General features: G+C 36.1%; 1 protein-coding gene across 1 annotated transcript in view; it reads right to left on the bottom strand.

The window, feature by feature from the left end:
• Positions 1-14,471, bottom strand: part of MMS22L (MMS22 like, DNA repair protein) — a 126,474-nt gene that overhangs the window by 37,193 nt on the left and 74,810 nt on the right. The window contains exon 15 of the mRNA XM_044245279.1: positions 1,101-1,294. Within this exon, the coding sequence (XP_044101214.1) occupies positions 1,101-1,294 (194 nt within the window). The remainder of the gene's footprint in view (positions 1-1,100; positions 1,295-14,471) is intronic.

Genomic DNA, 14,471 nt, shown 5'->3' with positions numbered 1-14,471 from the left:
ATGTTAGCAAAATTCAAGATCGTTCACAATTTATATCATTCAGTCTTTTATGTAGTGTTTTTAGCTGTTTTCCATCATTCACACCAGGGTAAAATATAAACCATGGTTTAGATCTTAGGTTTTAAAAAGAAAGCATTACATTCAAATGTATTACACACTTAGGAAAAAAAAAAAAGATTTTACTTATTTATTTGAGAGAGAGAGTACAAGCAGGTGGAGAGGGAGAAGCAAGCACCCCTACCGAGCAGGGAGCCTGACATGGGGCTGGATCCCAGCACACTGAGATCATGTCCTGAACTGAAGGCAGATGCTTAACCAACTGAGCCACCCAGGCACCCCTCAATTGCAACTATATACATGTAGTTATCATACTGATTTCTGGCTATTAGAGTACTTCTGCACATAGCACATATTTTGGGTAACTATCCCTTTGAGAAACATTATGGTCTTTTCTTAGAAAACTGTATATATGCTCATATATTCAAATTCTTGCCTATGATGTCATGTGATTCAGATTCCCTTAAAGCCTAAGGACACGACCTTAGACTAAGAGTCAGATTCATGAAATATTATTAGCTGAAATAGAATCTAGTAAAAGTCAAACAAAGTTCTATATATTTGCTGTTCCTGTGATCTCATCTGCTTGGTGCGGAAGTGGAATTCACACTGTTTTCTTCTGCTCCTCACATAAGTAACTTCATCTGATACCCGGATACCTTTACACAGAATGTGAAAATAAAGTACTTGAACTAGAAGAAACCCAATGCTACTTTACTTTCCAAATACTGCATGTATAAGAAAGTTTTATATACAGTATTATATATATATATATACACATATATATATTATATATATAATATTTTTAAGGTTGAAAGTTGTATTTTGTTTTTAGCAAACAAAAACTTGAATTTTTACCTTTACTAAGCAGAAAATAATCGACAAGCCAAAGGGACTTAATTTAACATTTGTAATTCTTTTCCTCTTCCTGGTTGTCCGAGTATTTATTAGACTGTAATAAAAGTTTGTCACCAAGCAAACAGAAGAAAAAACTGACAGAGTCTGCAAAATGAGAAGCTAATTAGCAAATTAACAATGCTGACCTGCAGCTGCATCGGCGAGTTCTGAGAGAGGCACTATCTGTGACATCCTCTGACTCTTCAAAAATGAAAAGAAATGTCTCCACAGAGCACGGGCAGCCGCAGCAAGGTGGCGCTCTTTAGCCGATAATGAAGACTGCACAAGGAGGTCCACACTCTCCTTTTGAAGTTCCTGACACAATTGTTGATGCATACTCCTAGAAAGAAACAAAAATATAGCTAACCCCCAACAAATGCTTATAAAAATCTTCCTTAAATACATTTTGGGCTTTTAACATTTATATCATATGAAAACTTGAGGGACCGTTTTATATAATTAAAACCTTTATGCCAAGACATTATGCATTTCTGCTTATTTGATGGATGAATGATGGCATATTAAGCACCATAAAGTTAATGTTAATTACTAATGTCAACCATTAATTATATGCTTTTTAATATGTCAGATCCAAATGAGAAACAGGCAGCTTCAGAATGAAGGTCTGCATTTTGCAACTCACTATGACAAGTGATTTTACTTACAATGTAGACATGAAAACAATTTTTTAAACCTTTTTTTTTCCCCAAGAGCTTTAAGGACATAGATGTACCAAGCAGAAAGTAAGTACATCTAGCTTGCTTATGTGTGGCATTTTAAATTGAAATATTTTCTTATATAAAACTCTGTCAGATACAATCTTGGTTCTTTGGTCTAAAAAGATCCATAATCATTTTCACAGAGAAGACAATAAAAAGTTATTGTTCTCTATAAAATAGTAAAACATGAATTCAATACTGCCTAAAAATTTGATTCAAGGTTTACTTACCTATTTGTTTAATTCAAACGAAAATTTAGACATTTCTTGCAAATCAAACTATAATGAGCTATCACGTCACACCTGTGAGAATGGCTAAAATCAACAACACAAGAAACCACAAGTGTTGGTGAGGTCGTGGAGGGAAGAAAACCCTCATTCACTGAGGATGGGAATGCAAGCTGGTGCAGCCAATGTGGAAAACAGTATGGAGGTTCTTCAAAAAATTAAAAATAGAACTACCTTATGATCCAGCAATTGCACTACTGGATATTTACCCCAAAAATACAAGAACATTAATTCAAAGGGATACAGGCACCCCTACGTTTATAGCAGCATTATTTACAATAGCCAAGATATGAAAGCTGCCTAAGTGTCCACTGATTGATGAATGGATAAAGAAGATACAGTATGGATTTAATACATAAACATAAACATAAACACACACACACACACACACACACACACACAATGGAATATTATTGGCCATATGCAATATACAATGGAACATTATTTGGCCATAAAAAAGAATGAAATCTTGCCATTTGCAATGACATGGACAGAGCTAGAGTATAATGCTAAGCAAAGTAAGTCAGGGAAAGACAAAACATCATATGATTTCATTTATATGGGGAATTTAACAAACAAAAAAGGAAAAAAATAGACAAATCAAGAAACAGATTCTTAATCATAGAGAACTGAAGGAGGGAGATGGGTTAAACAGGTAATAGGGATAAAGGAGTACACTTGTAATGGGCACAGCATGATGCATGGAAGTGTTGAATCACTATATTGTATACCTGAAACTGATATAACACTGTATGTTAACTAACTATAATTAAAATAAAAACTTAAAGAAAATTTAGACATTTCTAGACCTTAACAGAAATATAAGGGGGGGCACTAAGCGATTTTTGTAGTGATCTGGATAAAAGGCGTTTTTGCAATATGCCCAGACATTAGTAATTTGATTACTTAAAACTAAATGTACAACAATACATACATACAATAATATTATTCCTATTTTTATTAATGTCACATCAATTGTGAGTAGATACAAATGTATGGACGGACACCATCCTGAGAGATTTGCTTTCCTCAGTTAAAGACAACGCAGTGAAAACTGACAGAGTTGAAGCAGAAGATGTCCTCTGATAGTAGTACTCCATTAAGAAAATACTTAGTTAAAAAAAGTAAATTACATTAATTCTAACATTTCTGATGTTTTAAATTAGTTTAACTAAGGGAAGTGGTTACTCAAAATACTTATAACAAAAATACAGAACTTAGCACATGCACCTAAAAAGCAATTCCACTGAAAGATCAAACTGGATCTAAGACCACATTTTAGTACTTTTCACAAACCTACACATAAGTTAAAATTTTAAGTACTATAACATGAGAACACTGTGCCCCTTGACACTGGAATTCTTGGATGATCAAGAGGCACTACTTAATACTCCTTGAGGTACTGGGGGAAAAAAGTATATATATGCCTGGGGAAAGAATATCAGAACAAGCAGTTCTCATAAAAGCTAACCAAATATCTGCTATATCCTCTCTTGTAAAAACCTGCCTGAGATGTTTTCAACTTGAACTAGTGGCTAGAAAACCATTTCAGGTCCTTTAGCTTCGACTAAGTTGAATACTGGATCACTAAAGTCCATTTGGCACCTAACTTAATGGCCTGCATCAATATAGAAAGTTCACGACCACACGTCAACACACTCGAGTCCAGGTAAAATAATACCACCTTTGGCACAACCTACTTGATGCCTTTCTAACGTATACTGGTTTCAAAGAATAATAAATACCTTACTGTACTTTGGGAGGATGAATTGTGCTATTTCTACATAAGTAAGCCATTTCTTCACAGACTAAAACCTATTCCCTAGGGAGGGATATCATTTCTGATTATCTCCTTTGTGCCAGAATTCTTTAATTAAAAATCAGAACAATTCTATGAGATAGGTATCAGTAATCCTCTTTATAGATGTTGAAGCTGATAGTGAGAAAAGTTAAATATAGCCAAAGGTCACATGGCTAGGAAGGGCTGGCCTCATAATCTGAACTTAAAACTGACTCTGAAGCCCATTCTTCCCTCTTACACACTAAGACACACACACTTACTCACCAATACCCACATACTTTAAACACTGACCAATTTTCTTCTCCTCCTACTGGGGTGGAAGAAATTTCAACAAGCCTAAGAAAAGGAGCTTTAAAAGCTACATGTAGCCTTGCCTTGTGAAGAGGTAGGGGCAACACCAGAATTCGGTACTGGGAAAAAACTATAAGAGATATCAAGAAAAATGTATTCAAGGCAGTACTGAAAAAGGCGAAAAAATCTGAATCACTTTCGACCTCTTCAGACCAAAACTTTGACACGCCAGGGTGTGTAATTAGGAGTTACTACAGGGATCTGAGTCGGAGGTCTGCAAAAAACAAACCACTAGGTTAAAAAGTTAAATTTAGAGATTACTTCCTCCAAGGTAAGAAATAACACAGCAAAAGAACTTCCAATTAAGTGTAAGACATTGACCCCAAAACAGACTTGTTTTGGAAATGTGCATCCACTTTGCATTTTGGTTCCAAAGAAGCTTTATATCCTGGGAATATGCAAACACTTTCTGCTTGATGGTTTGAATGTTTAAGCAATATCTGTTTGAATAAGAATGATAATCTGCTATTTTACAACAAAACAAAGTTGTTTCAGACTTCATAATAATTTATGTAAACTTGAACAAATCAGAGAGGGACAGATGCAGGAAATGTCAAGGATATACTGTAGGAGGAATGCGAGGAGAGAATGCAATTTCTGCACTATAGCCAAGAGTTAGTACTACCCCTTGCAGTCACAGGTGATTTTTTTTTTTTTTAAATTACATTTTCTGGATGAGGAAACTAACTACACAAAGACCATGGAAAAATAAGTGTATTATATTACATGTGACTGCACATCTGCTTAAGGTATATTTACAGAAATGCAAATACTGAAAGCAGCTCTGTCCCTATAGGTCACAACATAAATAAAACACAAAAAGTATATGAAATATATAAAGACTACGACACGGTTCTAGATGTCATGGCTATTTTATAAAATATTTTCTATCTTCTTCAACAAACTGCAGAAAAATCTGAAAGCAAATTTATTGCACGGAAAGTAAAATGTAATTTCGGGTCAAAACCAGAAAGAAGTATCACAATAGTTACAGAATCTCCCAACGCTTGGCAAATTGTTTTGTGTAAAGACAAACTTAACATGGGTTAAAAGCATTTTGGAAATACACACATGTGGAACTAGGCATGCATAACCATCCCACTTAGATTCTAAAAGATGCAATATAGTATAGTAGAAAATAAAATTTGCTGAACATCGGTTATTCAAATTGTAGCTCTCATAGAAACAAGAGCAATGCCAAGCACTCATTGGTATTTACCATGTGCCAAACACCAGGTTACGTGTTTTAGAAGCATTATTTCTTACCCTATGAATTAGGTACAGTTATGATTATAATCTTATAAATGGGGAAACTAAGGCAAAAGAAGTAACATGTTGGGTAACATAGCTGGTTATTAGCAGTTACTCAGAGCAGTGTTGACCTTGAAAAAAGCAAGTAATCTCCCATTTTTTATTTTCTTAAGAGTCAAGAAGAGCAACAATCATTTACTATATATCCATGGCTAGGTTTATCGTGAAGACTGCACAAAATAACATCCCTGAAAATGTTTAGAAACCTATCACTGCACCATGTAAATACCCTAAGTTTATACACCTGGTTACTATGTCCTCTTAGGCTTTTGTTTGAGCTCTGGTATCCTGCCCTCTTTGCTTATCCTGCTTAACTCATTACGTTTACGAACTTCCCTGATTCCTGCATCTGATTATTCTTTTGCCCATTTCCCAGGATCTGCTTTCCTGTTTTTATCTTCCCACTACTTCTTGCTGTGATTACATTCACTTATCCATCACAGTCCCCACATCCCCACCCCTCCCCATGGTCGTGCAAATATACTGAGGCACTATCATCTGAGAGGCACTGAGGCTTGCCCCTGCCAGCCTAGTCTCTGCAGCACATTCCTTCCTACCAGCGTAGGCAGGCTCCTGGGAACAACTCCTGGACTACTCTCCCTAGGTTTTACTTCTGATCTTCCTTTGCTCTGGTCTCTCCTCTAACTGGTAATCACAGAACAAGGGATGACATCCTGTATATCACTTTACTAGTTAGTGGTCATTACTGCATATGTAGTATTTCTAATATTGTGCCTCAAAATTTAGAGAAAATCTGTCTAGTGATGGACCTTGTGACCATAGAAAAAGCATAATACAATAAATGCAATTGATAAAAGCTAATAGCAAGGGATTAACAATGATTAACAGCGGAATTCCTTTTTCAGTTCTACTCCAAACCTGGCAATTTTTTTTAACCAATATTTGTGAAAAATAAGATGGTAAGCTCTAAGTTAAAAAGTTGTTTCTAAACCACTACAGATAATTATTTCAAGTATCTGATTTAACTAATAGAAAACTGGATGGGAATTAGATTACTCTATGACCATTTTTAGTTTTGACTAAACTCACTAAAAAACCTTAGGTATCTTCCATCCTCTAGTCATTCTCGTTCGCCTCTAAAAAAATAGGGCTATAATCTCCTTTACTACCCAGAAAGAATATAACATAATTGAAGTAATAACATTACCAGGAAAAAAAAAAAAACTCTAGGTTTTGAAAGGTGGAAGTTATCCTAAAAATCATCCAATCCAATCCTGTCTTCAAAAGATAAGGGGGGGGAATACACACACACACACACACACACACACAGAGCTTTCTGTTACAAAGAGACTTTTGCCAAAGCCTCACTATGAGAGAATGGTAGCTGGAGTCCTAAACCCCAATTCTGTGCATGCCCCAATCATCAGGGAGGGGCGATGAGACAGAAGAATGGCTGGCAGGCAGCAGCCTGGCTACACCTTACAATGTTTCCCTGTAATAGCTCAATGCATTTGTGTACGTGGAGGAATGGTGAATTGATAGTGATGACTAAGAGAATATGAGAGATCAAGGCTGTTCTGACTACTGAGAGACTATGACAAATAGCACAGCACTGGCAAAGATGCATCCAGACGCATAGAATGCATTCTTAAGAATAAAAGGTTTCTCAGGCTAAGGAAATTATCCAAATGAACACCTGTCCAAGAGAGAGAAGACCAGCTTGTGACCCCAGAAAATTCTGAGACTTCATTTTTCATTTGTTAAATGGAAATAAAGGCCTATTATCCTCCATGGAACTGTTAAACTATCAAATAGTACCACACAGGTAAGACAATCTGCAGACTGTAAGGCAAGTTGATATGTATTTTAGTCACATTTCTACTGCTTCTAACTCCTAATAACCGTGTTCAAGATGCAGTACAGCATTATCTAGGAAGACATGGGCTTTAGAGACAGACATACCACAGTATAAATCCTACTCTGTCAACTACTAGTTATGTGGCCATTTCCTCATCTGTTCCAAGAATTCTTAAGATACTTCCCATAAATGGAACAATTTTTGTTGGCCGGAGAATTGAATACTGTTTATTGAGAATATAAATGCCAGGCTTATTCTTTTTGTGGCCTTTACTAATTTAATCCTATAGATAATATTATTATCCCCATTTTATAGACAAAAAATCTAAGTACAGAGAGGATAAATAATTTAACTGAGTCCCATTGTCAGTAAGCAGCGGAGCTAGGATTTGAACACAGGCAGTCAACCTAACATCAATGCAACTATGTTATAATTACCTCAAATACCATTTACTACCCATATAAACAGTGCATGTTTTAAATGTTACACTAATACATTCACTCATTCATATGCTAAGTTCCTAATAAAGGTAGTTGCAAACGAGTATAACACCCAATGCCAGGTGGCAAACCAGTTGCACATACATTAAAGGGCTTAACACTTCTGGGGAGCATAGGTCATTCTATAAGGATCCTCAAAATCAATGAACATGTGGTAATTTTAAAAAGTTCCTCTGACCCATAATTAATTAATTTGCAACTGGGAAAGAGAAAAACCAGAATCCAGTGTTGAGTCTGGTAAACCAAGCATGCTCATTAGCAAAGCTGCCTTATGGTTTTACAGAATAATACTGGTAAAGTACTTAAAGTAAGTTGCTTGCCACTATCTGCAAAATATGGTATAGCATGAAAATATGTAAAACGTGGTTATATTTAGAAATTTCTCTTTTAATTTTACTAGTCACATTTATAGATGATTATGGGTCTCAAGTCAGTTAAGTTTTCCAAGTGTTATTTCACTTCATTTTATTGCATACCTATAAAAAGGATCTGCCCTGGTAGTTCTCAATCTTGACTATCATCAAAATTATCTGCAGGGCTTTCTAAAACTACTAATGTCCTAGTCTTACTAAAGATCTCCCCGCATCTTCAGGTTTGGGACCTAAACATATTACTTGTTTTACAATTCTGACTCAGTAGGTCTGGGAAGGGACCAGAGAGTTTACATTTCTATTCGGTAGATGCTGCCAGCCCTGATCCACACTGAAAGCTCTCACCTTCCTCACTTTCGTTGTCTATAAAATGGGGACAATAATAGTACCTACAGAACTAAAATTAGTTAAAAATCAAATACTTAGAATAGGATTGATAGATATATTCTCAATAAACAGTCTTTGATTTTTTGGTCAACAATAAAAGTCACTTTATTTATTGTAATAATTCCTATTTAATTCTTCTAACACACAAAGATATGGCCATGCAACTAGTCGCCCAGGGACCACACTGAGTAGGGAAGACCATATAAAAGAGAAGTGTTACTAAAGAAGGGTTAAAAACATTCCTCTACTCTGTAGGCAGAAGTGTAAAACAAACTGTTAGTTTTATACCAACTCAGAGAAGAAAGATCATTGAGGGCACCAGGAGAAAATGGGCATGGAAAGGATTCTCCAAGAACAGGTAAGAACTGAATAAGTGAAAGCAATAAAGTAAAAGCACAAAGGTATACAAAATCGATTCATTTATTCTCTGATTCCACACATATTTTATATGCTCTAGACCGTATGTATAAAAGGTTGTTACAAAGTTTCTGCCTTTCTGCCTTTCATTCTATTTTAATGAGAGAGATATAATGAAAGGAACATTGCGTGTTCACATTTTAGGTTATGGTAAGATTTATGGATAAAAAGTAATCAAGGCATGAAGATAATGAATGATGAGAACTAATATTTTGACGAGGATGATAAGGAAACATCTATTGAGAAGGTGACATTTGAACAAAAACCTAGCGCTCGCTTTGGCAGCACATACACTAAAATTGGAATGAATGAAAACCTAAATAAGGGAAGGACTTATGGAGGGTGGGAGAGAGCATTCTAGGGAGAAGAAACAGCAAATGCAAAGGTGCCAAGGTTGGCAGTTTCATAGGCTCAAGGAAAAACAATTAGGAAGCTAGTTGGCTGTAGTACAACCACCGATAGAAGAAAGAACAGATGAATGCAAAGAGGTAGCTGGGCTCCAAATTGCGTAGGGCTTTGTAAACCATGGTAAGGCATTTGGATAAAATCAGGGTAGGTGACAAGACACAAAAGCAGAAGAGTAACATAATGTACATCTTAAAAAGGAAAATATAAAAGAAAAAGGTGTTTGGGGGAGGAAAGAAAAAGCAGCCACTGTTAGTACAATGGATAGTTTTTATAGCAACATTAGAAGGCAACACACTTAAGAATGGAAAAGATGGGCACATTTGTTCATTCACAGGCTTTTCTCATTCACTTCACAAAAAGTTACTTAGCACCACCACTGCATCAGATGCCAGAAACACAAAAACGATAAAGGCAGATTCTGTTGTTTAAAAAAAAAAAAAAATTCAAATAAAAAATAATTTAAAAAAAAATCAAGATTCCATTTTAAAGGTAGTAAGGAGCCACTGAAGGATTCTGAACTGAGGAGTAGCATAATGAAAATAGTGCTTTGGGAAAAATTAATCTGTTAATGGCAAACAGAATGGGTTAGAATAAGAACTGACTAGAGACCAGAGAGACCAATTATGAAGCTTCTGTAAACATCTAGGTATGAGCTAATATGCAATTTGAGCTACTTATGAAGGAAAAAAAAGAAAGCTCACAGTAATTATTTGGCATTTAGTGGGGGAGAAAGGAGCAGTCTTTGTTAAGTTTTTGGGGAGGGAAAATGAAAGTCAGGAGGAGCAATTAATTAGTACGGGAAAGTATAATCTGATTTAAAAACAGAAAACTTGTATAACAAATTCTGAAAAGTTTTTGGAAGTGTGGACATAGAGTCCAAGAGTACAATTAGACCCAGGAATCACTCTGCCTGGCAGTTCAGCTCATTTTAATGAACATTTCAGTGTTTATTAATCATGTGATGTGCTACATTAGATACTATCAAATATGGTCCTTGCTCTCAAAGAATATACAATCAAGTGTTGAGAAAAAGGTATGTACAGAATACAGCACAAAAAGGGAACATTTGGTCCAAGTGGGGGTTTGACGAAGACATCTTTTGTAGTAAAAATCCATTATAAGTCATGGAAGTTGTGTTAGCTAAATGAAAAAATAATACAAAAAAGTTTCAGGAAATTGGAATAATATGAGTAAAGCATAGTGACATGGTACTGCATGGTGTATGAGAGAACTCACAAACAATTTACTATTACCAGAAGATGAAAGGAGCAGAAGGACAGAAAAATTAAACTAGAGTACTGATGGAGACCAGGTCAAGAACGGCCACGCCATCCAAAAAGTTAGACCTACAAGTGAACAATTCTTTAACGGAAAGAGAATCAACAGAGACAAAACCAGCTTATGTATCTAACATTTATCTGCCCAACAGTTTGTTCCCAATATAACCTAGAGCATATACATATAAGAACTACCCTATACACTTAAAATTTAAACACCCTATGCAAATGCACAATGCTAATGTTATGATGCTATTTGTCTTTGAAATACTTTCATTTAAAAAAAAACCCAACCTGGTAGTAAGTACGAGCATACGCGACTTGGTACATATACAAATATATATAATTCATCACAACATACTATAAATACATATCTTTTGCAAATGGTTACATGCTGTTTTTACACTCCCATCTACAACAGAACAACCCAAGCAGGTCTGACTTAGAAACATTAGCATTATTAGCGCAGCACAATGCGAATGTTCTTAGCAAATGGGCGCTCCACTGCACTGTCCTAAGTTGAATATGTTTACTTTGCTCTGGTGTCTGTTTCTGCCATTTATTCTGTGTTTGGGAGGCGGGTTTATCCTATAATCAACAAGTAAATAGTACTGAATTTAACACAAAGAGTCAAAGAAAAAGTATTATGCTGGATAGTAAGATTTAAACTTTATAGCACCTTACATGCCTTCAAGGAAACTTGTGGGGGTAGAGACCACATCAAGGTTTGGTTGAAGTCCTTTATATTATAATAAACTATAGGCAGATGGGTCCCATGACTTAAGGATTTCTAAAAGAACAAGAAAGCAATCACCAACTGACCAGGACAACTCCTTTCCAAAGTGGTAATGTTACAATAACCTCGTACTGCTTGTATTCAGTTAGGGCCTTCGTTTCCTTCATTTCCTTATCCTTTAAATTGAATACCAAGTGTGTGGATGCAAGGAATGGATGAAAGCAAGAATGAGAGAGAGAGAGATTGATTATGGCCTCAATATAAAACTAGTCAGTTTCCAAGTTTGCATGCTACCACTACATCACCCAGGAAAGACCATGAGTTATGATCCAGGATCTTTTGTCTTTGATGTTAGAAGTACTGAGAGAGAAGATCATCCCTGTAAGAAGTCTCACAATAAAATATACACATCTTTGCTAAAATATCTAAGGCTGTCATACTGGTCTTTTGGGATTTTAAATACGATTCTCTTCCTCTTCAACTATAAACAGACAGGTATAATTGAGCAATCATACATGCATTGGATCTTATCTAAAACGGTGAGTTATGCATAGAATTTTCATACAAGAAAAAGGGGGGGAACCCTTAGGAACTGGTGGCTAAAAAAGAAAATCAGATTACAAAGAGTTATTTGTAATGTAGGTAGGCAACGATGTAAATAATATTTATGGAAAAATGCCTTCATTTTGGAACAGAAATCATCAATCCATCAAACCTAGCAACACCAGAGTCAATAATATCTGGTGATATTAAACACATCTCACAGTCTTGAATCTTTTTCTTCTTGTGTGTCCCATCTCTGCTCTTCCGCCCTTGAGTTACTCCATCATATATTGAATACTGTGGTAGTTTTAAAACATGGCCACCAGTTCTTTGGCACCCCTAGGACCTGAGAGATCTGTGGCTGCTTTGACTGACAAAGTGTAGCAGATATGACACTATGTGACTCCAAGGTTTATTAATAGAAGGCTGTGATGTTTCTGCTTTGTTTGCTGGAAAAACAGTCTTGGAGCCCTGCAATGCTAGGCAGAAAGTATAGTTACCCTGAGAACACTCTTTGGAGAGGACATCAGTAGTGTTTGAGTCAACAGTCCTAAGTAGTCCTGCCCTTCCACCGTTACTAGCTCAGACACTGGACATATTAGTGAAGAAGTCACTGGGAACTGGATCTGATAGCTTCAGCTGGTACAGTCCCCAGCCTTTTGTATTACCTCCAGAAAGAATCATCCTAGCTAAAGCCTCAGACATGGTGGAGCCGAGGGGAGCTGTCCTTGGCTTTGCACATTTCTGACCTGTAGAGTCTGTGAGTATAATATAAAGGTTGTTTTAGCGTTTCATGCCACTGTACTTTGGCATGGTTTAATATGCTCTAGAGAACAGGTGTCCACTATATATGAAAGATTATGTAGCAGGGATTCAAAGATGAAAAGATACAGACCTGACCTCAAGGAATTCACACATGGGGAAGGAGAAAAAAAGATTTCTTTTTATTTTTTTTTATTTTTTTTTTTTTTTTTAAGATTTTATTTATTTATTTGACAGAGAGAAATCACAAGTAGACGGAGAGGCAGGCAGAGAGAGAGAGAGAGGGAAGCAGGCTCCCCGCTGAGCAGAGAGCGTGATGCGGGACTCGATCCCAGGACCCTGAGATCATGACCTGAGCCGAAGGCAGCGGCTTAACCCACTGAGCCACCCAGGCGCCCGAAAGATTTCTTTTTATTAAAAGTATAACCAAGGGTATCTGCAACAGTGCCAAATGCAGACTTCAGATCAGATTGATCTTCAGCCTCCCAAGAACCATCTGCAATAATCTCAGAAATTCTAGATTTGGTTAGGACAAATGAGTTGCAAGTATAAGGGTCATCTGAAGAAAAGCTACTTCATTTTCCTACCTGTCCAGTACAGGACAGCCATATGAAGCGTGGCCCGAGATATCTCATGCATATTATATTTACGCTCAATACATTTTATTCAGTTCTGTTCCTTTCATATTTCATTAATAATTGACAGCTCTTTTTTTGAACTGAGTTTCATTTTAATTTTCCCTAGATATATGGTAGTATATTTGCAAACCTATGGAGACCATCTTTAAAAGCTAATTAATCAAACCATCCTCCAAAAACTGGCCTCTCACCATCTCAGCAGTCTTTTCTGAAAACAAGAGTAGACAGTCAGCTTTACTCTCTAACTGTAGCTGGAATCACGATACGGCATCTTACCACATGTGTTCAGTTGCTACATGGGGAATGTGGCTTTCCTCCAAAAGAATTCAATCATTTTGTTAAAGGTAAAGAAAGACCCAAACATTTTTGAGGTCAGATGTTCCACAACAAGTACGCTGGGGCTAAATTCCATTTGTGGGCACTTTTTCCTAATTGGTGGTAATAAATTCCTAAAAATCAAGGGTCTAATGGTAATGTTGACTGATTCTTAACTACATTAACCCAAATGTTCCTGTCACAGTGAAATCTGCTCTATAATTTACTTTAATGGACTAGGTGTATCAATAAATACTAAAAATGTCCAGTCTCTTTTTTTTCCCTTCCATTTAAATCAAATCCAACTCTATGTCAACAGATTATACCAATGTATAATTACAATAGCTAATGCATTGGGAAAAGTAGTGTTCTTTGATAAATAATTTTTCTAAAACCTCTTAAGCATTCTGCATCCTCAATTTTCTCTTACACTCAAGAAATGCAGTAAATTACACAATCAGACACTACTGACCACTGCCAATTGTGATAATGGACCTAAAAACTTCATCATCAGCTCCCACAGTGACTGTGTTTTCGGATTTCAACTGTCAAGCAAGAGAATCAATAAGTATCCAGGGACATTTTAGGAAGAATTTTCTTCATTAAAAATATAACCGAACTCTAAGAGAAATAATTGCTTAGTCAACATTTAATATCATGCTAAACCTGGGATATATAAGACTTAAAATTCTGTAATACCCTTGAAATTGTGATGTTTTGTGTATATGTTTATGACAAGAGAGACTATAACTTTCATGAGAGTCTCATAAAAGTCTGCCTCAGCTGAATGAGCTCTACTAATAAGATCTTGTCCCTTTTCTTCTACCACTTTATAAACATCATCTTCTAAGTATAAGCTAAGTGCTTCCTCCAGC

Source organism: Neovison vison, chromosome 1 (genome assembly GCF_020171115.1).
Source record: "Neovison vison isolate M4711 chromosome 1, ASM_NN_V1, whole genome shotgun sequence".
Lineage (NCBI taxonomy): Eukaryota > Metazoa > Chordata > Mammalia > Carnivora > Mustelidae > Neogale > Neogale vison.
Note: the sequence above shows the minus strand (reverse complement) of the source record. Positions and strands in the feature narration are given on the sequence as shown.